The sequence below is a fragment of the Hyla sarda genome, chromosome 3, assembly GCF_029499605.1.
Source record: "Hyla sarda isolate aHylSar1 chromosome 3, aHylSar1.hap1, whole genome shotgun sequence".
Classification (NCBI taxonomy): Eukaryota; Metazoa; Chordata; class Amphibia; order Anura; family Hylidae; genus Hyla; species Hyla sarda.
The window spans coordinates 333,142,273-333,168,526 of record NC_079191.1 but is presented as its reverse complement, the minus strand read 5'-3'; the positions used below and the strand labels follow the sequence as shown (position 1 = coordinate 333,168,526).

At 44.2% G+C, this 26,254-nt stretch overlaps 2 protein-coding genes across 4 annotated transcripts in view; one reads left to right on the top strand and one right to left on the bottom strand.

Moving 5' to 3' along the window:
* Positions 1-20,905, bottom strand: part of STRN (striatin) — a 123,092-nt gene extending 102,187 nt beyond the window's left edge. Inside the window, exon 1 of one of the 3 annotated variants that reach the window (XM_056567321.1) lies at positions 20,351-20,905. In XM_056567321.1, the coding sequence (XP_056423296.1) occupies positions 20,351-20,623 (273 nt within the window). In that variant the 5' untranslated portion in view covers positions 20,624-20,905. The remainder of the gene's footprint in view (positions 1-20,350) is intronic. The other 2 variants (XM_056567323.1, XM_056567322.1) reach the window with 2 other exon arrangements.
* Positions 20,906-20,948: 43 nt separating this feature from the next.
* The window catches only part of LOC130362585 (sulfotransferase 6B1-like), a 121,734-nt gene continuing 116,428 nt past the window's right edge, over positions 20,949-26,254 (top strand). Inside the window, exon 1 of the mRNA XM_056567331.1 lies at positions 20,949-21,108. The gene's annotated coding sequence lies outside the window, so the exon portion shown is untranslated. The remainder of the gene's footprint in view (positions 21,109-26,254) is intronic.

Here is a 26,254-nt window from a genome sequence, read left to right as displayed (position 1 = left end):
GGATCCGATCATCTGTAATGGTGGCCGAGGTCCCCTCACCTGCCTCCGGCCATCTCCAGGGGACTTGCTCTGGTCTGTACCCTATACCCTATGCATAGCACTGAACAGTATTAGCAATAAACTGATAGCTATTGTAGTTTTCATTTAAAGTTCCTCCTAAAAAAAATAATTCTTTGCCATAAAATTTTTGGTAAAATGAGAGGTTTCATTACAAAGTACAATTGGTCATGCAAAAAAACAAGCCCTTCTATGGGTCTGTAGATGGAAAGATAAAAGTTATGGATTTTAAAAGGCGAGGAGGAAAAAAATGAAAACACTAAACTAAAATTGTCCTGGCCCTTAAGGGGTTTAAAGGAGAACTCCAGAATATAAAAATTGTCCCCCATACTGTCGGCAGTAAAAAAAATAAAGATGTACAAACCTTCCTTTGCTCCCCCGGGGCCTCCGGTAACCGTCTCCGGTCTCCCCCACGATCCTCTTCCTGGTTGCCGGTGGTCGGCCAATCACCGCCCGCAGTGAAGTCCCGGCTCGGCCGGCGATAGGCTGAGCGGCAGTGTGAGAACGCTTCAGGACACAAAATTCTTCACTACACCGGCACCTGCTGCCGAGGCCGAAAACGTCACACTGCCGCTCAGCCTATCGCCGGCCGTGTCGGGACTTCGCTGCGGCCGGTGATTGGCCGAGTGCAGTATGACTTGCCAACCACCAGCAACCAGGAAGAGGATTGCAGCGGAGACCGGAGACTGTTACCGGAGGACCCGGGGAGCGAAGGAAGGCATGTACATCTTTATTTTTTTTTTTACTGCCGGCAGTATGAGGAACAATTTTTATATTCTGGAGTTCTCCTTTAAGAGGTACTCCGGTGGAAAACTTTTTTTTTTTTTTTAAATGAACTGGTGCCAGATTTGTAAATTTCTTCTATTTAAAAAATCTCAATCCTTTCAGAACCTATTAGCAGCTGTATGCTATAGAGGAAATTTTTTTCTTTTTGAATCTATTTTTTGTCTTGACCACAGTGCTCTCTGCTAACACCTTTGTCCATGTCAGGAACTGTCCAGAGCAGCATAGGTTTGCTATGAGGATTTTCTCCTGCTCTGGACAGTTCCTGATACAGGCATCAGGTGTCAGCAGAGAGCACTGTGGACAAGACAAAAGAAAGAAAAAAAATAAATGAATTTCCTCTGTAGCATATAGCTGCTAATAAGGAAAGGGTAAAGATTTTTTAATAGAAGTAATTTACAAATCTGTTTAACTTTCTGGCCCCAGTTGATTTAAAAAACTATATATACATTCCACCGGAGTACCCCTTAAATAGGGAATACAAGGATTTTCTGAAAACCCATGTGGAGAGCTGACAGGTCCTCTTATGTATAGGAGAAGGGGGTAGAATGAGTAAGATTGTACTTCACAGGGAAAACAGAATAGATCATTCAAGTCACGTTCTGATTGATCTAAAGGGTTCTAATAAAAACTAAAAATGTATTTCAATGTCTGGAAAGTGATCTTCTATTCCAGGGTTTTTACTGCCACTGAAAGCTGCAAAGGTTTGTTTCATTTGTCATTAAGTTTCTAGATACTTAAAGTAAATGAGGAACAACAATAAAGCCACAAACATGTCACAAGAAGACACTGTTCTACTACTGTCCTTTCTAGTCTTAGCCTTATGTAACAGCAAAGCATGGGAGCAATGAAAATAGTCCCACAAAAGGAGAAAGCACAAACATTCACTAAAGGTTACAAAGCATATTGCATTATACTATAAACCAGGGCCAAATACACCCAATCTTTAGAGAGGATACAATAGCATTAAAAGGGGTATTTTGGTGGAAAACCATTTTTTTTTTGGTACGAACTGGTGCCAGAAAGTAAAAAAAGATTTGTAAATTACTTCTATTTAAAAATCTTAATCCTTTCAGTACTTATTAGCAGTTGTATGTTACAGAGGAAATTCTTTTCTTTTTGAATTTCTTATTTGTCTTGTCCGCAGCGCTCTCTGCTGACACCTCTGTCCGTGTCAAGAACTGTCCAGAGTACCATAGGTTTCCTGATACGGGCATCAGGTGTCAGCAGAAAGCATTGTGGAGAAGACAAAAAATAAATTCCAAAAGAAAAGAATTTCCTCTGTAGTATTTAGCAGCTAATAAGTACTGAAAGGGTAAAGAATTTTTAATAGAAGTAATTTACAAATCGTGGAAATTTTTTTTTAATTTTTTTATTTTTTAAAGTCAACTGGTGCCAAAAAGTTAAACAGATTTGTAAATTACATCTAATAAAAAATCTTAATCTTTCCAGTACTTTTTAGGGTCTGTATACTACAGAGGAAATGGTTTTGGGAACACAGAGCTCTCTGCTGACATGACCACAGTGCTCTCTGCTGACATCTCTGTCCATTTTAGGAACTGTCCAGAGCAGCATATGTTTGCTATGGGGCTTTTATCCTACTCTGGACAGTTCTTAAAATGGACAGAGATGCACTGTGGTCATGATGTCAGCAGAGAGCTCTGTCTTCCAAAAAGAAAAAATTTCCTCTGTAGTATTCAGCAGCTAATAAGTACTGGAAGGATTAATGTTTTTTAATAGAAGTAATTTACAAATCTGTAACTTTCTGGCACCAGTTCATAAAAAATAAAAAAAAAATAAGTTTTCGACGGGAGTACCCCTTTAACTTTCTGGAACAAGTTGATTTAAAAAAATATAAAATGTTTTCCACCAGAGTACCCCTTTAACCAGATAAGAAGATGGGCACATTAAAAGAAGCATGGAGCACCCAAGGTATAATAATGAGCTGGTTCTACGTATAACATATCTTTGTCCGAGATCACAAGACTCGTGATGTTCAGTGCCAGATGCCACGTAGTCAATGCTGTAAAACAAAATTGTTACTACCATATAACTTTTTCTGCTCTTTTCCATTAAAAAAAAAAAAAAAAAAAAATTATTGTTGGGTGAATAAAGTCTATTGGGATCCTAAAAAGATTTACCTGGTTTCAAAAGTCTACAATATTTTGATCACCGCTGCTCAAAAAAGATCCAAGTCTAGCACAGTTTTTTTTTATTTTTTATTTAGTTATTTATTTCTTTAAAGAAAAAAAAAAAAAAAAAAAATTTAAAAAAAGCTGCTTATACTTAAATGGGTTGTCCACAACAAGAAAAACCAAGGGTGATACATTGCAAAAACGGCACCATAACTATCAAGAAGTAAATAGGGCCGAGCTGTAACGCCTGCCAACCTAAGGACAGGCGTACAGTTGTTTGCAGCTATGTTTTTCAAAAGCTAGGGCAGTGTATCCCCGACCAGGGTGCCTCCAGCTGTTGCAAAACTACAACTCCCAGCATGCCCGGACAGCCTTTGGCTGTCCGGGCATGCAGGGAGTTGTAGTTTTGCAACAGACAGCTGGAGACACCCTGGTTGGGAAACACTGAGCTTGGCTCGCGCCAGTCCTCTTTGTCCCCAATGCTCTGTGCGGTCATAGAACACCACACAATAGTAGTGCAGAATCCACTGCGTATTGGACGCCAACTACACTTCACAGACTCCAATAACTTTAATAGGGTCAGTGAGGTTTCCATCACAATGTCCCACATTTTACCTGACACAATAGTACTACATGCAGTGCATTTTGTTTGCCTCCTCCTCCTAGCCTTGTGAACCAAGCCTTATCCTGAACCATCCCTTTAAGGGGTTATCCAGCCTTATAACTTAGATCTGCAGGAGTCAGACTTCAGGCACCTCCACCAATACACTGTTTGAAGGGGACAATGCACTCGTGTGAACGCTGGAACTTGTTCAAAGTTTATCGCTGTCCATCCATGTATCCCCCTTATTTTCTAGTAGTGATGGTGGTGCAATGTACTGCAGCACTGTCTCATTGAAGGGACAATAAAGCAGTATGAACCCTCCACAGCTGATGGGCTGGCACCAAGAGTAGGACTACATGTCAATCTAATAAGGCTGGATGGTCTCTGCAATGTCTCTTGTAGGGCTGCACGCTTTGGGGGAAAATGCGCGATTGTGATTATGGAGGCCCAACGCCCGGGACTTGCAGATCTGGGCGCCGGGCAGGTGAATTTCTCTGACCTTTAACCCTGCTTCGGGCAAGCAGGGCCGGACAGACAACCTAGTGGCACTAAGGGTGTATGGAGCGGGCTTCTGACTCAAGCCTGCTCCATACCCAGCGGCCTGATTTCAGTAGCTGGTGGTCGCCGCCGCAGCAGGCTATTAACCCCTTAGATCGCTTCTGTCAAAGCGGACAGCAGCATCTAAAAGGGACATGTAAATGCTCCCTGGTGGGGGGGATCGCCCCCCATGTAAATGAAAAAAAAAAATATATATCCCAGAAAAACATTTAAGAAAAAAAATAAAAATAAAAGTAAAAGTGTACCAAAATGGTACTGATACAAACAGATTACAGCGCAAAAAAATTGCATCATACAGCCCGGTATACAGAAAAATAAAGTTACAGGGGTCAGAAAATGACAATAATAGAAGATTCCAAAAAAGTTTAGAATTTTTTTTAAATTGGTAAAACATGACAGAAACTAGTGCTGGGCTGTATGACCAAAAATGTATATCACAGTATTTTTCTAAATTATGGTGGTTTCACGGCAGTTATAGGGGGGGGGGGGGGGGGGGTTCCCTCAGTATATTGTCAGGTGGTCGGGGGTCCTCACCATGGTACCCAGGGTCTCAGTCAGGCCACCCAGTAACTGTCCTCCATGTCTCCGCAGTCCTGCTCGAGTTTCCCGCAACCACCCGGAGGTCACGAGTCCACCGGGAGTTGTAGTCCCCTCCCAGCTCCTCACAGTCAGTTCAGTGCGGCTCTGACTACACATCCCAGAGACGCTGTGCGGCTGGATGTTTCTCTACGCCATCACGCATTGGAGTTGGTCGCTATGGAAACTGTATTGCGGTATGTGAAAAATTCATTTTGTAAAGAAAAACACACCGGTATTCGGTATGAACCAGTATACCGCCCAGAATTAATTTTAGTTAAAAAATGGGAAAAGGGGGGGGGGGGGGTGGACTCAAGCTTTTATTAGGAAAGGTGAAAATGGGAAGGACTTACATTTTTTTAAACACGTTTTTATTACACTTTTATACTTTTTGTCATAGCTCCCATAGGGTATGTGCAGACTACAGAGCATTGCACACTAGGGTCTGTAGAAGACCCTACGGTGCAATGCTCTGCAGTCTGCACATACCCCCATGTGTATAGCAGTGTGTGTGTGTGTGTGTGTGTGTGTGTGTGTGTGTGTGTGTGTGTGTGTACATTCCTATACAGGTGGAGGTATGTGCAGAGCATTGCAGAGGGTGCAATGCTCTGTTTGCAGTCTTCTCTGCACATACCCCTCACATAGACTGCAGACACAGACGGGAGGATCGCCGACCGTCCGAGCCGCAGCATAGCACACAGCGAGTGTGTGCTCTAGAAGATTTTTATTTTTACCTACTGAAAGAGGACCAGGCAGCGGCATTGCCGGCTGAGGATGGCAGTCCAGAGCAGGCTGAGCGGGCCAAGGAATGGCGGCACTACGTTGGCGGAAGGAGACAGTTAGGAGGAGCAGCAGACCCACCCTGGTGAGTGATTGGTGAATGTACTGGGAGGGTGGGGTTGCCACTGATTCTGCTGCCGAGTCTGAGGCTGCTGTGGGATTTGCGGGACCCGCAGGCATAGCGCCTGACCGCCCGCCCGCAGCAGCCTCTTGACCGGTATTGCGGTATATGAAAAATTCTTATTGTTTTAAAAAAAAAAGGGTATTGGGTATGAACTGGTATATCGCCCAGCAGTAACAGAAACAAATTTGATATTGCCTTAATCAGGCTGACGTAAAGTATGAAAATAACCTTGTTTGACTACAAGGTAAATGGCATAAAAAAATAAAAATAAAAAATAATAAAACTACCACATTTGCCAAATTATCTTTTTTCCCTTTTTTTTTTTTTTCCGGAGCAAATGTTATGAAAAAATAATTACAAAGTGTGATCAGCCACGCTATAAAAAAAAAAAAAAAAAAAAAAGCCTCATATGGGTCTGTAGATGGAAAAAAATAAATAAAAAAATAAATAAATAAATAAATAAAGAGTTATGGCTATTATAGTGAGAGGAGGAAAAAATAAACATTGGCCCAGGCAAGTCGATTTGGCTCCGTTTTAATACCTTGGACATGTAATTTTTTGTTTTAATTTCCACACCCCTTGGAGGTAAATATTGCGCTATAAAAAAATAAATGGTGAACGCCCCCAATTTCATGTCCATTCTTCCCCATTTCATTTCTATCCCCCAGTTTTACATTCCCCCCATTTCAAGTCTATACCCCTTTTCACATGACCCCCTACCCCCATATGTAATTTCTGTCCACCCTCCCCATGTAACCCCAAGAGCAGGGAAGGTCCTGGACCCAGCTGCTTGTCAGGAGTATAGAGAAGATACCGGAACTGGACAGAAGAGAACGGGTTATGTGTCAGGCCTATGGGGGCCGGGGAAAGGTTTTTTGTGTTTCCCCTGCTCCCCTATTATAACAAAGTACAGTGTTTCCCAACCAGGGTGTCTCCAGCTGTTTCAAAACTGCATCTCCCAGCATGCTTGTAGTTTTACAACAGCTGGAGGCCCCTTGGTTGAAACACTGGCTAAACATTTGAATTTAGGTCCGAGACCCTCTGTGCATGAAATTGTGCGGAATTACAATTCACAAAAATCTTGTATTCGATTCTGATATAACGTGCAGCTCTAGTCTCTTGTAAGCAGCGTGCTTATGGCTAAAACTGCAATGTAGACAAGTGTTAAAGTGTAACATTCCATGTTGGCAAATTATCCACTAGAAGCTCATATAAAAAAACAAGTCTTTCAGCTATCAGGGGAAGTGTTTTAAATAAGATGAAAGCAAATAAGTTACTTAGAAAATTGAGAATTGTGTCCAAAAGGTCTTGAACACTGCCTGAAGTCCTAGGTGCACGGTGCCTAAAAATTAAGAGCCCTCCCTGTATTAAGGATAGGGGCTAACTAGCTGATTGGTGGGGGATCCAAACCCCGGAATTATTTTAAGAACAAAGAAAAAATTACTCCTACATGAATGGAAGTTTTGACAAATTTTCCAATAATTAATATGTTCACGGTTCATCATCGATCCCTTTGCTTCTTTATTTTAACACTGCCCTATACACAGGGTAAGTAACAATACGCTGGATGCTTTTCCCTTCCCAGACAATGAAAAGTCATGTCACTGCATGGAAAGTAAATATTTACATAGTGTTGACTTAATCATGATTCTATTATGTCAAGACAATTTGTGTTTTAGTTGTAGGATGTAGTCTCAGATGACAACTAGCTCTAGCTGAGTACCCGGCGTTGCCCGCTTCTTCCTACCTAATCCTTGTGGGGGAGCAAAATCAACAAAGGAGGAAGTACTTGTCCTTATATCCTGACCTCAAGTGGGGCTTGGTTGTGATGAAGAGATTGTGGGCCGAAAACAGAAGGAGGCATGGTTTTGTGGAAGTGGGCATGACTTGCAAGCCAGACCAATGCACAAAAAATAGAAAATAAAGGAGGTGTGGCTTAAATGGTGGATGTGGCTTTGTGAGAAGGGGTGTGGCCGGACTGACGCACTCACCAGGAGATGCGAAGCTTGTGGAGTAAAGTAATGGAAGTCCTATATACTTGCATAGGACTTTAGACAAAAACCCCATCCTTCCCATAAGGGGGTAGGCAGGGGTGTCGGGAAAAAAAAATTCATGGTTTTTAAAAAACTACTTGTCCAAGGGACTAAAACGAAGCACAATCTACTTGTCCTGGTACACAAAACAATTTCAACCAAAATAGTACGTAAATAAGGTCTTTATTCGTTTTTGCACTTTTGTTTTTACCCCCCTTGTCCTATAATAGCCATAACTCTTATTTTTCCATTACAGACCCGTGATGCTTGTTTTTTTTTTTTTGTGGGACCAATTATATTTTGTAATGACACCTTTCATTTTTCCATAACTTATGCCCAGAAACAAAATGTGGTCAAGCTTACATGTTACTCTAATACTTTAGGCAGCCTGCTTACAGCAATACCAAATATACATTTTTTTAAACTTTTTTTAATATATTTTTTTAAATTCCTGACCCCTATAACATTTTTATTTTGCCATATACTGGGCTGTATGCTGGCTAATTTTTTGGGCCGTAATCTGCTGTATCGGTACAGCTGGGCGGTATGACCAAAAATGTGTATCACGGTATTTTTGTAAATTATGGCGGTTCCACGGTATATAACTGTATTTGTCTCTCTCCCCCCCCCCCCCCCCCTAAATCATGTGACCCGCGAGTGCTGTTCTGCTTCCCCCCCCCTCCCCCCCCCCCCCCCCTTTTAATTATCAGCACAGTGATGTACTGTGCCCATCGGGGAGCTAATCACGGCCCTCGCAAGCGTTGCCCTCCTCGTCCTCCTGTTTGTTGTGGCCGCCGGCGCTGACACTCTATACTGTACGCTGTATCCCTATGCCAGGGCTACAAATGATAAACAAATTTAACTTTAACTCACCTTCCTACGTCGGTCTCACGCTCTTCCTGGGGACGGGAACGACGGAGAGCCATCAGCCTATCATGGGCCACAGCGATGTTCCGCCTCGGCCAGTGATAGGCTGAGCTCACTGTCATGTAAGGAGCTTTGGCCGGCTTCTTACATGACAGTGAGCTCAGCCTATCACTGGCCGAGGAGGAACATGGCTACAGTCAGTGATAGACTGACTGTTCTCCAAAGAGCCCTTCCCCAGAAGCAGGTCAGGCCAGTACCTGACCAACGGGGCAAGGTGAGTTAAAGTTTACTTTGTTTATCTTTTGCAGCCCGGGCATAGGGATACAGCGTACAGTACAGATTCCCAGCGGCCAGCAACAAACAGGAGGATGAGGAGGGCAGTGCTTGCAGGGGGGACATGATTAGTTCCCCGATGGGGACAGCGCAGCGCTGGGCTGATAATTCATTCATTCCCGTGGGGGAGAGGCCAAACCGGTATTGCGGTATGGAGACAAATTCATATCGTGCAGGACAAAAATGTCAGTATTCGGTATGAACCGGTATACCGCCCAGCACTATGTATCTGTACCATTATGGTGTTGATTGGACTTTTTGAACACTTTTTACTTTATTTTTTCCTGGGATAGGAGGTTATAAACATAAAAAATGCTATTCTGTGACTTGGTATTTTTTTTGTTAACACCATTGACAGGAAGGGATATAACATTTTATTTTATAATAGCTCTGACAATTACGCATGCACCAATACCCAATCTGTTTATTTTTTTTATTTTGTTTACATATTTTTATGTGGAAAATGGGAAAAAGGGGAATGATATGAACTTTTAATATGGAAGGGGTTAATGGGTGTTTTTTTAAAGTTTCATTAAACTGATACAGATCAATGCAGTTCTACTGAACTCCACTGATCTGTGTTCATTTGGTTTAGCCTGCTCAAGGCATACTCAATAAAATGGAGATCCACAGGGGCAGCCATGGATGAAGAGGTAAGTCCTCTGTCTACCTCCACATTGGATCGCTCCCCCGTGATTGCATTGGTTAAAAGGTACCTTTAGAAGCTGCTGTCAACTTTGACAGCGGCGATCCAAAAGGTTAATAGCTGGCCACAGCGATCACCATATGCTGAGCTTTTAGCGGTGGCCCCCCGGCTACCTAAATTAGCCGGGGGCTGCAGAGTATGGAGTGGGCTCGAGTCGGGAGCTCGCTCCATACACCCTGAGTGCCGGTGTGAGGTGCAAACTTGCGTCCCATGCAATTCTGCATCCGCTCCTCCTGTCAGTCACACCTCACACCGGCATTTTAAAAATAAAGGGGGAAATCGGTCTGGCCCGGTTTGCCCGATACAGGGCTAAATCTATGAAAAATTCACCTGCACGGCACCTGTAACTACATGTTCCGGGTGATAGGATTTCCACATCCCTGGATAGGTTAGGGTTAATATCATCCCACATATCACATTATACATCACATTTTTATATGACATAAAAGTAACAAGTTTCATCAAAATATCTCCAGCCATTTGGAAGTTATGCTGGAACATACATTTCCCATAGACTTGCATGGGACTTTAAAGGTAATCTGTCACCAGTGTCACCTGCACTAACTTGTCGGTACCGACAGGTAGTGCAGGTGACACTGGTGACAACGGTACTTACCTTGTCCCATTCCGTGGCAGGGATCTCCTGTAATCTTCTCCGGTATCTTCGCTCCGGGCACCCGGTTTGGGACACAGGCGGAGCTTAGTGACGTCACCGCTGCTGTTCTCTCACAGCGAGACCCAGCATATATGGCCATACACACTAAAGAGCTCGCAGACAGACACTATCTCGGCCAACAGCCCCCATGCCTCCCGTAGACATGAACGCTCAGCCTCTCTATACATGTAAAAGAGAGCTTTAGTTTGTGAGCTATTAATGTAAATCCCTGCTCATCGAGCACAATAAATGACTGACAACCTTCCGTACAGGAGCTGACAATCACTGGGTAAGAAGCCTTCATACTCCGCTATAAAACTGTATCACCCTGCTAAGCTTCTCTATATCATAGGCCAGCGTTTCCCAACCAGGGTGCCTCTAGCTGTGGCAAAGCTACAACTCCCAGCATGCCCCTGCTTCATGAACAAGGGTAGCCAAAGCACCAGTCCTACACATTAGACCAGTGTTTCCCAACCAGGGTGCCCCCAGGTGTTGCAAAACTACAACTCTCAGCATGCCTGGACAGCCGAAGGCTGTCCAGGCACGCTGGGAGTTGTAGTTTTGCAACATCTGGAGGCACCCTGGTTTGGAAATACTGCATTTAGACATATGTCAGCCAAAGTGACTAATTTCAGCGGGGGCCAGACAACCTTCTAATTTGCATGGAAGTTCCCTGACCGGAAAAAAAATTAAAAAAAAGACTGGGCAGTAAAGTTAATAACATGCCCAACCTTTTTGTTCTCAGGGATATTAAAAAGGACTAGATTTGTGTGATAGATTTGTTTGAATAGGAATTTTTATCACACTTTAACCAAACAAGGTAATTTTGTTCTTAGGACCAGAAGGGTCACTACTGGCCTACCTCCACTGAAGACCCTCTTTTGGTTTATCTTGGGATATATTCCTATCAAATTTAACGTTTGAAATCCCTAAGAAGCCAGAAAGCTGCTCCACAACCACAAAATCCTTATTCTCCTGGTATTCTAACAGGTTTATAGCCTTTTTTTTGTGTAGAAAAGTCACTGAAATGTCTCTACTGCGCACAATTTTAGCAGCTTTTTGTTAAATTGATTTTGACTAAAACGACTGTTACATACTTTTGGTTTTCCACTTTGTTGCTAATTTACATCAGTCCAGACCTGCCTTAGGCTGGGGTCATACCACGTTTTTGCAATACAGTTCCCGTATACGTTTTCAGTTTGAAAACCGTACAGACAACCTTATGCACTGACTCTCCATTAAATACCGTATGCCAAAAGATGCATCCGGTTGTGTCCGTTCTGCATCCTGTACAGTTTTGTTTCCCGTACCCAAAACCGTAGCCTACCACGGTTTTTGGTCCGGGTGAAAAACCGTATTGAAAAGTATACGTTTTTTTCGAACATGGGAGTCAATGGGAACTGTACAGAATGTATGTGTGTAGTGTTCCATACGGTTTTCACCCTACGGTTTTTGACTTTGCCAAGTTTTTTCTCTTGGAATTTCAATCAAACAAGTGAAACTTTATTCATAATGGAGTGAAAAGTTAAAAAAAATAAAAAAAAATAGTTATTTTTCTTTCAAAATGGATGCAACCGGACATCATTTTTCAACCTGTATACGGATTAAAATTTGTGCACACGTTTTGATACAGTTTAGTCAGGTTTTGAGGAATCTGTATTTTTTTTTTTTTTTATTTCATTTTTTTTTAATAAAAAACCTGATACGGGTACTGTATAACAAAAACGTGGTGTGAACCCAGCCTTACAAAACTGGCTGTGGAGAACATTTTTTTAAAGTCGCTAATTTTTTTGCAAAAAGGTAAAAAGTCGGAATCAAAGCAGGGTTCTGAAGCGATTTAGTGTTCTTGACTTATGTGCGTCAAAGATTTTAACCATCACGCAATATTATAAATATGTCGCTCGTAAGCAAAAAATAAATGACTTTGAAATACATTTTATAAAGACAGTCAATGAGAAATGTCCCTCAGTGAGTTAGGAGCTAACAATGATCCCATTCTTCCCAAACCATTATAAATAGGGCTGTACTTATAAATAGTGATCACTGGATCAGAAAGTAGGGCGGAAAGAAATCCCCATTATGAGAAAGAGCAGAGAAGTCAGAATCAACGTTTCTGCAAAATATCTTTGCATATAAAAGCCGATCAGACTGACAATGTAAATCTGCCTGACACATCATATATAATTGTATGTAGTCTAGACCGCATTATAACAAGCCGCTCTCTGTATAACTGATGAGCTTGTATATATGCAACATATTCTACATGGAATTATTCCTTCTGTTTGTTGCCATGAAGTTCCTGACAGGCAGCACTGTGTTGTCATCATCCTATGAATAAATGATGATCTCAAAGGAGGGAGAAGACCCTACAAAAAATCTAAATAAGCAACTTCCCCAACATGAAAATGCTACCAATGCAGAATTCTACAGCCATCTGCTTAACTATATGAACAAACTGTGGCGCTTCCATTACCAAGCTGGCACATTGGCAACAACATTCAACCAGGAAACCTGACAATTATATATTCCAGCTCCTGACAAATGCCAATAGGCACTTGGGAGACACACTTACATATCAATACTTAAAGGGGGACTCCAGAGAAATTATTATTTTTTTAAATCAACTGGTGCCAGAACGTTACACAGATTTGTAAATTACTTCTATTTAAAAAGCTCAATCCGTCCAGTACTAATCAGCTGCTGTATACTACAGGAGTTCTTTTCTTTTTTAATTTCTTTTCTGTCTGACCACAGTGCTCACTGCTGATACCTCTGTCTGTTTCAGGAACTGTTAAGAGTGGGATAGATTTTCTATGGGGATTTGCTCCTACTCTTGACAGTTCCTGAAAAGGACAGAGGTGTCAGCAGAGAGCACTGTGGTCAGACAGAAAATAAATTTAAAAAGAAAAGAACTTCCTCTGGAGCATACAGCAACTGATAAGAACTGGACGCATTAAGATTTTTAAATAGAAGCAATTTACAAATCTTTTTAAACGTTCAGGCACCAGTTGATTTTAAAAAATATATATTTTTCACCGAAGTACCCCTTTAATATGACTACTGAATACTCTGCATGACTGCTACAAAGATGTAGAACTGTGTCACCCAGTAATGTTCATAAAGCCAGTGCTGAGGGAGAATGAGTGAGCCAGGCATGGGTAAGACACAGCTTATGAAACCCTAGAACAGTGTTTCCCAAACAGGGTGCCTCCAGCTGTTGCAAAACTACAACTCCCAGCATGCCCAGAAAGCCTTCAGTTGAGGGCTAGAGGGTTCACCTGGGAGAATCAGGTCCTGTCCTGTGGATACGTTTTTAGCAGCTGGAAAACCCCTTTAGGGTATGTTCACACGGGGGGGGGGGGGGGGGGGGGGATTACCTGCGGAATCTGTATCTGCTGCGGAAAATCCGCAGTGGATTTTGAGACCATTGACTTCAATGGGTCAGCAGAGAATCCACAATAGAAGCAAATTAGCAGATATTCCTTTGGAACTATTTAAGTCAATGGTAGCAAAATCTGCTGCAGATTTTCCTCAGCAAACACACAGGTAATCCGCCCATGTAAACGTACCCTTAAGCTGGCAGACTAGGTGTCTTTTTGAAAAATCACCTTTAGATGAATACCCCTTTAACCCCTAGTATCCCAAAAGTAGGGTTACTAGCCCAATAAGCATTGAGCTACCACAAGTACTGCTGGTCAATGGTTAAAGGGGTACTCTGGCCCTAACACATCTTATCCCCTATCCGCCGCTGGGGACCCCCGCAATCTGTCATTACACTCACAAAGGTGGATGTGTAATAACAGATTTCCCAGCAGTGGGACCCCCGCGATCATACATCTTATCCCCTATCCTTTGGATAGGGGATAAGATGTATTAGGGCCGAATTACCCCTTTTAAAATGCAGGGAACCATGAAGAATCTATGAAGAGTCATGTAAAAGTGTGTGTGGTCTGTAAGATTTACCTGGTGGATAACAATGTGTGACATGCTTGGCTATTACAATGGGAGACAGAAAATCAAGGCAAAAGTACCAAAGTATGAACCAAACCTAAGCTAGTAGAATAAAGATTAGATCCGTTGATTATCAAACCAATGATACAAATGCTCTAACCTGAACTTTTTAAACAGATCACAGTTTGCACTCCTGGATATTTTTTTTGTTTATAAAGTGCAACATTACAGGGTATTACTAGAGAATAATCTAGAGCTTCTTGTGTATTCCTGGAGTGCTTCTTTTACTTCTTCCAATACTCAGAGGTTTACTAATATAATGTGTCTACACATCAGAACCAGTGGGAACAGACTTCCAATGCAGGCTTGTGTAGGCTCTGCGTCTAACCTAACAGTTCAGGAAGCAAAGAGTAAAAGCTACGATGTAGAAGGATGGGAATCCTGCCATCACTGCATCAGTATTACTCCAGCACCCTGACAGCGTGGCTCCTACATACTCTCTGCAGTGGGATTATGTCCTATGTATATGGGCACAGTTGTTTATATAGAACACATTAACATAATTATCTGTGAAAACCAGTAGAACACCAGCAGCCTTAGCCAAAAGGACCAAGCCCTCTCCACATCTATAAATATACATTTGAAATTACCATGTTCCAGTGACAGATACAGAATACGTGAATGCTGACACCAAGAATCACGCCTTCAATCGTAGCAATGCTAAATCTCTATCAGCAGCGGTGGCCATAGACCAAGAGCAATCGGGTAATCAACACACCAGTGTTCCCCAAAAAAGGCTCTCCAGCTGCTGCAGAACTCCGGTGGAATTTATTTATTTATTGATATATCAACTGGTGCCAGAGAGTTAAACAGATTTCTAAATTACTTCTATTAAAAAAACGTAATCCTTCTAGTACTTATTAGCTGCTGAATACTACAGAGGAAATTATTTTCTTTTTGGAACACGCTGCTCGCTGCTGACATCATGACCACAGAGCTCTCTGCTGACATCATGACCACAGTGCTCTCTGCTGACATCTCTGTCGATTTTAAGAACTGTAAAGAGCAGAAGAAAATCCCCATAGAAAACATATGCTGCTCTGGACAGTTCCTAAAATGGACGGAGATGTCAGCAGAGAGCACTGTGCTCATGATTCAGCAGACAATTCTGTGTTCCAAAAAGAAAATAATTTCCTCTGCAGTATTCAGCAGCTAATAAGTACTGGAAGGATTAAGATTTTTTTTTTTTTTAATACAAGTCAGTTACTAATCTGTTTAACTTTCTGGCACCAGTTGATAAAAAAAAAAAAAAAAAAAGTTTTCCACCGGAGTACCTCTTTAAGCTGTGCAGCTACACTGGGAATATTCGTTCTGCAAAAGTTGGATAGCCACAGGTTGGGAAACACTGCAATACACCAAAATTACAGTCCCTGGCACTACGCTGGCACCAAATTCTTAGAACGCGAAAAAGTTGATCACTAATAGTCACACAGGCAGGTGCTGAGGCAGATTCAGAAGTGTAAACCAAAACTTGTGAAGTCCTGCACAGGTTGGGGCTCAATGAGACATCCGTATGAGAGCCAGTGTTTCCCAACCAGGGGGCCTCAAGCTGTGGCCAAACTACAACTCCCAGCATGCCCGGACAGCCAAAGGCTGTCCGGGCATGCTGGGAGTTGTAGCTTGGCCACAGCTGGAGGCACACTGGTATGAGCAATGATTTGGGCCAAGCTACATGCTGTAGACATCAAATGCAAACAACTACTAACATAGCCTGGCAATAGATACATCATAGACATCAACAGAAAAGATTGTAATGTTTAAGACCCTTTATTTAGAACAATAAACTGACCTTTATTCTCTACCTCCACGTCAGCTGCCATTCTCTCACCCCCTTATCACACTGAGCCTGTGGATGGTTGAGCAGTTTGCGAGGTGAGCTCCTTTATTACCTGTACACAGGGGTCAAGTCCTGGGAAAAAAATTGAGGGAACTCACCCAAGATTTACACTTATAGCTGATCCCGGTGGTCCCACCGCTGGGGACCCCCACGTCCTCCCTGCTGCACCTAGCTTTCATTTAGAGTGCCTGGTGCAGCACTGGAGGCTCGTGACATCACGGTCCCTCAATGCAAGTCTATAGGAGGGGGAATGACGGCCGTCCCGCCCCCTTCCATAGAATTGTTTTGAGGGGCATTATTGTGACGTCACGAGCCTCTGTGCACTGGATGTCTGGGGAGCTGCAGCCGAGATCACGGGGGTCCCCAGAAGCAGAACCCCCGCAATCAGACATCCTATCACCTATACTTTGGATAGGGGATAAGATGTCTAGGGGCAGAGTATCCCTTTAAGGGCTGGTCCTGCAGGACTCCTGCAAATGGGAACTGCGTTCCTGCTGTGGAAAAAGTGCAGGAACTCCGTTCCCATGAGATCCTGCAGGACTTGAGCCCTGCCTGTACACTTCTCTCTCTTTGTCTTCCTCTTTTCTCCTCCTGACATCTTACTCTGTCCTGCCTTTCACCCCTTCTCTTCTTGTCTTTCCTACCCCTTCCCCCCCCCCCCCTTCCATTATTGCAATGTCGCTCTGGACCGTTATTTGTCTGGTATTATGTTGGATTCAACTTCTTTATTGACAAGTATTTCTTTGTTGTATGAATAATATTTGCTGTATTCTGGAGCGACCTCCACTGCTATTTTTCTAGTATCCGTGCTATGAAGGGGGTTTTTGTTTCCCCTATTGCCCACATGTTTGTTTATATATTTTCTGAAAATCTTTAATAAACCAAAAATAAATAAATAAATAAAAAGAAAAGATTGCAAAGGTAGACACCACTAGTAAATTTAAGGTGTTGGCTACCTGATTCACTGCATTTGTACAGGCTTGACCTCTAATGTAAGGAGTTAACAAATGTTTACAGAAGCAAAAAGGGCTGGATGACAAAGAGCGAGAGACGCAGGTGGCAGGCGTACCCCCTTAAAGGGAATCTGTCATCAGTGTCACCCACATTAGCCTGTTGGTACAGGCTGGTAGCATGGCTGACATTGATGATAATGATACTTTCCTATCCCCGGTCCATAGCCCCACTCACCTGTAATCTTCCTTGTTTAGAAAACGCTAAAGCGCTCTTTAAGCACGCTGCCGTCAACACTGCTGCTTCTTCACTAGGACCAGTTGCGAGCAGGAAGATAACGGGTGAACGGGGCCACAAAACTGGAATACATCAGTGTCAGTAATATCAGTGTCACCCACACTACCAGCCTGTACCAACAGGTTAGTTCGGGTGACAATGATTACAGATACCCCTTAAAAAGTACCTCTCATTATCCTGTTACATTTCATAATCCTCCCAGTTCCCTGCCCCATCATAATAAATGACCCCCTGCCTATATTGCTCTGTATTTTCTGCTCAACCTCAGGTTCACAGACTGGGAAGAAGAGTTACCCAGCAGAGGTGTGACATCATCTGAAGCCATACAGGGGAGAACTTCCTCCCTCACTCTGCTACACATAGCCCAGAGCAGTGCAGTGTGAGAGGAGCTATGATTGGATAAGGCTGTACACATCCCCTCAGCACTCCAGACGGCATTTCCTGATTTTGGACTTGTCAGGCCAGCAGGAGTCCAAAGTCTGTGCACGAGATAGGGGGAAACATTGGAAACTTTTTTTTTTTTTTTTTTTTAAACAAATTACATTAGAAAGATTTATTATTTACCATAAGGAGTGCAATAGCAAAAATTACTTTTAATGAGTGCGCCCATTTAAAGGGATTCTGGGCTTTTGACGATCCCTACTTGTTAGAAGGGCACCTTGACTAAACGCTGATCCCAAAGTGTCCCCCCTGCTGAGAACCCAAAAGAGCTGTTGTAATCTGTAGGGAAACCTTTTAAATGTTTAGCAAGACCACAGTGCCAATTCATATCAATGGGTTGTCTGTTTAACATAAACCTTGTCAGGTCCTCCAGAGAGAGACGTTCTTTGTAACTGTGATGAAGATCCTGAACGGAGGACCAGTCTCTTAAATGGAGTATTCCCCAGTTTAATTTTATACCCTATGCACAATATAGGGAAAAACTAGGAGATTGTGGGGTCCAACCGCTGAGACCACTGCTAATTGCCAAAACGGAGGTGAAATGACCCCTGCAATAAAAGAAGTAGACCGATGGCCGTGGTCCATTCATTCTCCATGGAGTAGTGCTTGGCTGAGCACTGCTCCACTCCACAGACAAATTGTGGGAATAACCTTTCCACTCAGAAATCAGTAAGCGGGTACATGAAAAACAGGTTTGCTATATGGGATATCCCTTTTAAAAGGTCACAAAATGTTCAGGCAGGACTTTACTGTGACCCTTAAAGGGGTTGTTTACTTTTGGCTGAGCAGCTAAAAGTATAAAAGCAGGTCTCTCCATTATGTAAAGGTGTCTAAACCAGCGCAGGAAACACTGCAAGGTGGATAAAGCAGGTTACACAGCGATAGTCACTATATACGCAATGAGAATGGACATTTCTATAGGAGCGATCGGGTACTGACGCTTCTGCAATGTGTGCAGAACAAGTCCAAGGCAAACACAGTGCTCTACACTGACAGCCTGAATGTGTGTGAACTCTAGAGCCTGTACACGCATGCGCCCCATCCCTGACAGACTGCATGTCCATTTGCCCCATCCCTGACAGCCTGGACGCGCATGTGCCCCATCCCTGACAGCCTGGACGCGCATGTGCCCCCATAGATGACAGCCTGGACATACACATGCCCATGCTGTCAACTATGGGGAAACACGCGCGTCCAGGCTGTCATCTATGGAAAAACACACACGTTTCCCCATACGTGTGTACGCGCCCCAAAGCCTGGACATGTAAGGCTTCTTTCACACTACAAGATTACTCAGTTTTAAAGATCCATACGAATTTCCATTTGAAAATCAGCTGTAAAAACCGGCAGTTACAAAATCCTATATGGCCGTTAGAAAATCCCATTATAGTCTATGGGATTTTTCTAATAGCCATTTTAACCCGTTAGAGCCCGTTATTAATAACGGCTGTTATTTTGTGACGGAAGATAGTAACGGGAGAAATAGTTCATGCATGTATAGGATTTTGTAACTGCTGTTTTTTACAGCTGATTTTCTGACAGAACTTTGTACGGATCTTTAAAGGGGTTCTCCGGTGCTTACACATCTTTTCCCCTATCCAAAGGATAGGGGATAAGATGCCCGATTGTGGGAATCCCGCCGCTGGGGACCCCCGCCGCTGGGGACCCCCTGGATCATGCATGCAGCACCCCGTCTGTAATCAGTCCCCGGAGCGTGTTCGCTCTGGGTCTGATTACAGGCGACCACCGGGCCGGCGGCGTGTGAAGTCACGCCTCCGCCCCTCAATGCAAGCCTACGGGAGGGGGCGTGATAGCTGTCAAGCCCCCTCCCGTAGGCTTGCATTGAGGGGCGGAGCGTGACATCCCACGGGGCGGAGCGTGACGTCACACAGGGGCAGAGGCGTGACGTCACACGCCGCCGGCCCGGTGGGCGCCTGTAATCAGACCCGGAGCTAACACGCTCCGGGGACTGATTACAAACGGGGTGCCGCATGCATGATCCCGGGGGTCCCCAGTGGCGGGACTCCCGCGATCAGGCATCTTATCCCCTATCCTTTGGATAGGGGAAAAGATGTGTAAGCACTGAAGTACCCCTTTAAAACTGAGTCATTTTGTAGTGTGAAAAGGGCCTACGTACCCCACAGCCCTGACACGCACGCACCCCACAGCCCTGACACGCACGCACCCCACAGCCCTGACACGCACGCACCCCACAGCCCTGACACGCACGCACCCCACAGCCCTGACACGCACGCACCCCACAGCCCTGACACGCACGCACCCCACAGCCCTGACACGCACGTACCCCACAGCCCTGACACGTACGTACCCCACAGCCCTGACACGTACGTACCCCACAGCCCTGACACGTACGTACCCCACAGCCCTGACACGTACGTACCCCACAGCCCTGACACGTACGTACCCCACAGCCCTGACACGTACGTACCCCACAGCCCTGACACGTACGTACCCCACAGCCCTGACACGTATGTACCCCACAGCCCTGACATGTACGTACCCCACAGCCCTGACATGTACATACCCCACAGCCTGTACCCCGGATCCCCTCCCCCCAGTGACAGTTACCCCATGTTGTTACCTGTAGCTCGGCCCGCTCCACCTCCCATTGCGCTCTCTCCACCTCGAAGCGGGCCCACTCATGCTGTAGGAAGTGCAGGATGCCCGGGATGCTGTACTGGGCCCGGCCCGCCGCCCCTGTGCCGCCTCCTCCTGCTCCACCAGCCGCCGAGGCCGAATCTCCAGCCCCGGCCTCAAATCCTTTGCCGGTTCCCGCAGTCCCCGCACCGGCGGCGGACAGCAGCGAATTGTTATTGTTGTTGAAGAAAACGCCGGGCCCCGCCTGTTCGTCCATGGCCGCTCTCGCAGCAGGGGCCGCGGTTACCACCGAGCGGCCGCCACCGATCCCTATAGAGGAAAATGAGGATCCGCAGGGAGGAGGAGGGACGGGTGCTCACACAGGCGGTAACGCTGCCTCTCCGCAATGGCCGCGTAACGTCACATAAGTCCCGTCCTCCGCCGCCGTTCTGCACCCGACAACCGGGCTCCGCTGCCGCCCACACTCGAAGGTAGAGAAGCGGCTGCCTGGGCGGGTCTCCTGCCTCTCTGACAGCGGCGCCGTGACGTCACGTACGACCACACGCCATAAGGTTCGGCACCGCCCTTAGCGCCGCTTCTTCCTAGTTAGCTTTTTTTTTTTTTTTGTTCATACAACTTTATTAACATGTGTTATTATGCACACCACAGTCTGGAACTGCTAAGAATGTGGTTGCCAGATTTGTAGTTCTAAGCCTTTAACAGGGCCCCGGCTAAGCTACCCCTGGTCAGACTCCACGTTCGGTACGACCTTATAGGCATGTCCAGTGTTGGGCTTGAGCCAGGGCTTACGTCCTGCAGGAGCGCACAGGAACGGAGTTCCTGCACTTTTTGCACAGCAGGAACACTGTTCCCATTAGCAGGAGTCCTGCAGGACTAGCACTTGAGTGGAAATCATGGGTTAGTTCCCACACTTTTTTCCCCACGACTTGACCTCTGGCTAGAGCTCGCCTTAGGGCAGTGTTTCCCAACCAGGATGCCTCCAGCTGTTGCAAAACTACAACTCCCAGCAGGCCCGGACAGCCGAAGGCTGTCCGGGCCTGCTGGGAGTTGTAGCTTTGCAACAGCTGGAGGCACCCTGGTTGGGAAACTTAGCCTTAGGGCTACATGCACTCAGGTGCCCACCAGGAGATCTACCTATTCCCCCGTGGGCCAGTACGAGCTTGTGTTACAAAATATTTGGATATAGTGACTGGGGCAGTGCTGGTATTCACCTTTTTAGTCAATAATTCAGTGCCCCGATCCAGCAGATCATTTTAGGCTAGGTTTTTAGCAGTCCATCAGAGGTATCCATTGGCATTCTGCCACAAACAGGATGCTGACATATACTATGACTATGGACATACTGTCCGAAACGCGTCTGTCACTTATGACACTTCTGTACTTATTTTACATCTGTATGCTTCAATAAACATTTGATATTTTTGGACAGTATCCTCGTGAGCCGAAGCAGGAATCATTATCACATATGTAGGTGTGGTGAGCTGAAGAGGTTTGTCTTTCCTGGCTGACATATACTGTAACAGAGAGCAGCGGGCATAGTTCATTTCAATATCCGGAACGGAGTCATCTATGCGCTATATCAAGTGGATCCAAAACCGTGGTCAGCTGCATTGTCTTGTCTGTTTAAAATCATCCATATATACCAAACTGAGCCACTAGGTGACTTCAGGTCCTTAAAATGAATGGCGCCCGCTGCTCTACGTTACAGTATGTTAATATCCCTTTTTGGCAGGATTCCGATTGATGGACTTCTAAAACCCAGTATGAACCTTGCTGTTTGGCCAGGTCCATACTGCGTTTGTACTTCTGTCAGACATTTCTGTGAGCATCCCAAAAACGGGATGCCACTGTAACAGCAGCGACGGGCGGTGCTGGGGGGGGCGGTCGCGGTGATAGGACTCAGGAGGACCCCCGGACAGGCAGGGGGAGAGAAGCGGGTGGCGGCGGCGGCCTATGGCACCGCAAAAGCCACTGCAGTTCATTGATTTAAAGGGGTATTCCAGGCAAAACCTTTTTTTATATATATCAACTGGCTCCGGAAAGTTAACCCCTTAAGGACGCAGGACGTAAATGTATGTCCTGGTGCGGTGGTACTTAACGCACCAGGACGTACATTTACGTCCTGTGCATAACCGCGGGCATCGGAGCGATGCCCGTGTCATGCGCGGCTGATCCCGGCTGCTGATCGCAGTCAGGGACCCGCCGGCAATGGGGAGAGAAGCGGGTGGCGGCGGCGGCCTATGGCACCGCAAAAGCCACTGCAGTTCATTTATTTAAAGGGGTATTCCAGGCAAAACCTTTTTTTATATATATCAACTGGCTCCGGAAAGTTAACCCCTTAAGGACGCAGGACGTAAATGTACGTCCTGGTGCGGTGGTACTTAACGCACCAGGACGTACATTTACGTCCTGTGCATAACCGCGGGCATCGGAGCGATGCCCGTGTCATGCGCGGCTGATCCCGGCTGCTGATCGCAGTCAGGGACCCGCCGGCAATGGCCGACGCCCGCGATCTCGCGGGCGTCCGCCATTAACTCCTCAGGTGCCGGGATCAATACAGATCCCGGCATCTGCGGCAGTGCACGATTTGAATGAATGATCGGATCCCCCCCAGCGCTGCTGCGGGGATCCGATCATTCAGAACACCGCACGGAGGTCCCCTCACCTTCCGGCTCCCGGCGTCTCCTGCTCTGGTCTGAGATCGAGCAGACCAGAGCAGAAGATCGCCGATAATACTGATCTGTTCTATGTCCTATACATAGAACAGATCAGTATTAGCAATCATGGTATTGCTATGAATAGTCCCCTATGGGGACTAATCAAGTTTAAAAAAAAATGTAAAATTAAAAAAAAAAGGGAAAAATCCCCTCCCCCAATAAAAAAGTAAAACGTCCGTTTTTTCCTATTTTACCCCCAAAAAGCGTAAAAAATAAATTTTATACACATATTTGGTATCGCCGCGTGCGTAAATGTCCAAACTATTAAAATAAAATGTTAATGATCCTGTACGGTGAAGGCCGTGAATGAAAAAAAAAAAAAAAAAGTCCAAAATTGCTACTTTTTTAATACATTTTATTAAAAAAAATTATAAAAAATTTATTAAAAGTTTTTTATATGCAAATGTGGTATCAAAAAAAAGTACAGATCATGGCGCAAAAAATGAGCCCCCATACCGCCGCTTATACGGAAAAATAAAAAAGTTAGAGGTCATCAAAATAAAGAGATTATAAACGTACTAATTTGGTTAAAAAGTTTGTGATTTTTTTTAAGCGCAACAATAATAGAAAAGTATGTAATAATGGGTATCATTTTAATCGTATTGACCCTCAGAATAAAGAACACACGTCATTTTTACCATAAATTGTACGGCGTGAAAACGAAACCTTCCAAAATTGGCAAAATTGCGTTTTTCGTTTTAATTTCCCCACAAAAATAGTGTTTTTTGGTTGCGCCATACATTTTATGATATAATGAGTGATGTCATTACAAAGGACAACTGGTCGCGCAAAAAACAAGCCCTCATACTAGTCTGTGGATGAAAATATAAGAGTTATGATTTTTATAAGGCGAGGAGGAAAAAATGAAAACGTAAAAATTTAATTGTCTGAGTCCTTAAGGCCAAAATGGGCTGAGTAACAGATTTGTAAATTACTTCTATTAAAAAATCTTAATCCTTCCAATAGTTATTAGCTTCTTAAGTTTTCTGTCTAACTGCTCAATGATGATGTCACGTCCCGGGAGCTGTGCATGATGGGAGAATATCCCCATAGGAACTGCACAGCACCCGGGACGTGAGTCATCAGAGAGCAGTTAGACACAAAACAACAACTCAACTTCAGAAGCTAATAACTATTGGAAGGATTAAGATTTTTTAATAGAAGTAATTTACAAATAGCCAATTTATGCTTGGCGCTGATTCCTGGAATTTTAAATGTTTGTCTATTTGAAGTCTCTCCATGTCGATGATTTTACGTGGTTCCAATAAAGGTGAAGTTTCATAATCGCTGGCATCTACCTGCTTTCTTCGTAATTTACAAATCTGTTTAACTTTCCGGAGCCAGTTGATATATATAAAAAAAAGTTTTGGCCTGGAATACCCCTTTAAAACGCCCGCTTTAAATCAATGATCTGCAGCGGTGTTAAATAGCCGATAACTTAACATAAGTTATCGGCCCTAACCTCCACAGAGTATCGGTATTGGCCCTAAAAAAATCAATATCGGTCGATCCCTAGTATTCACCACATCATGGCTAAGTTTCCACTTGGTTTTTTTCTGGTAGTTTTTGGATATCTGCCGCTGCAGTTTTTGAGCCAAAGTCAGAAGTGGATCCATAAGGGAGGAGAAGTATAAGTCCTTTCTTTATATGTCCTATTCCTCTTGAATACACTTCTGGCTTTGGCTCAAAAACTTCACTGGCAGTTTTCCAAAAACTGCCAGAAAAAAGACCAAGTGGAAACTTTGGAAAATTTGTAATGAAAATGGAAAATGTTGCCTCTTTCCTTCTGTGTCCAAACAGCAAATTATACCCACATGTAAAATTGTATAACAAATGTTCTTTTTACAGCCTAATAGCTTTTATGAGACATCTCGAAATAAGATATATTTGGGATGAGATCGTTATATATAAACCCTCCAAACCTATAATGGAATATCCACGTTAAGGAGTATATCTCCTATTGATATTATCCTTCTCTCGCTGAGTTGTGATATTAAAACACTATTTGTTATCACTAAACACATTGGGGTCTTTCTTTTGTATATTTTAACAGGATATCAATTAAAAGTGATGTTTTAGGGGGGTCCCTAGAAAAGGGGAATTAGTCCTGGAGGGGCTACGGCCCTGAGGGAAATTGATATTATTGGTATCCAGCCCTTGGAACCCTTAGGGATATCGTTTTGGATATAAAATCACTTTCACTTTAGTTGCGGCATCTAAAGTGTTAATGATCGGCAGTGGCAGGATCACCGCTGCCTGTCATTAGCAGTGAGTGTCTGGCTACTGATAATAGCCCACACTCACTGTTCTGAAGGTATGTCCTTGGTCCTTAAGTACCAGGACGCAAGGGCATACCTGTACGCCCTTTGTCCTTTACAGGTTAAGCCATAAAAGTAACATTTAATTTTTTTCTAATAATATGGAATTTTAGCTCACACAATTTCTCATTTTGACAAGATTGCAATTTTACACCGATACGCCATTTAAGTGTGCCATATATTCTGCCCTGCTTAAACCGTTAGAGACGCACACCATTAAAAAGTTAAGCCTCTTTAGAAAATGCATCAGGGACTTTTTATGGAAATGCAGTCCTTGAGAGTGTTTACATAGGCAAACTTGATGCTAAAATCATTAAAGGGGTACTCCACTCGAAACATCTTATTGCCTATCCAAAGGAGAGGGGACAAAATGTTAGATCACGGGGGTCCAGCTGCTGGGGACCCCCGCGATTTCCGCTGCTGCACCCCTGTTATTCAGTGCATGGAGCGAACTCTGTGCAAGCCGCCACACCACTTCCAATCACGTCTAAAGGAGAAGGCGTGGCGGCTATGTGGCAGGATAGGGGATAAGATGTTTCCAACGGAGTACCACTTTAATCTCTGATCAGATTCTGCTGCCTATTTTTGGAAACCGAATGTGTTTAGCCATTGCTCAGTTTTCTATGGGGCATAAATGTGAGTATCCTTCCCATTAGGAGTTGACAGTCTATGCCCTTAGGGTACTAACTAGGAGGAAGGGGGGCACCACATGGGCAGTGTCAGCTGACATTTCTGGAAGAGACCAGATCCTCTTTTTGGTGAAAGACTGCAAACTCTTTTATCACATTATCCAACTTTCACATTTCGGTGGAGTTTTTCGGAGTACAATATTGCTCATTGCTTTGTTTGAAA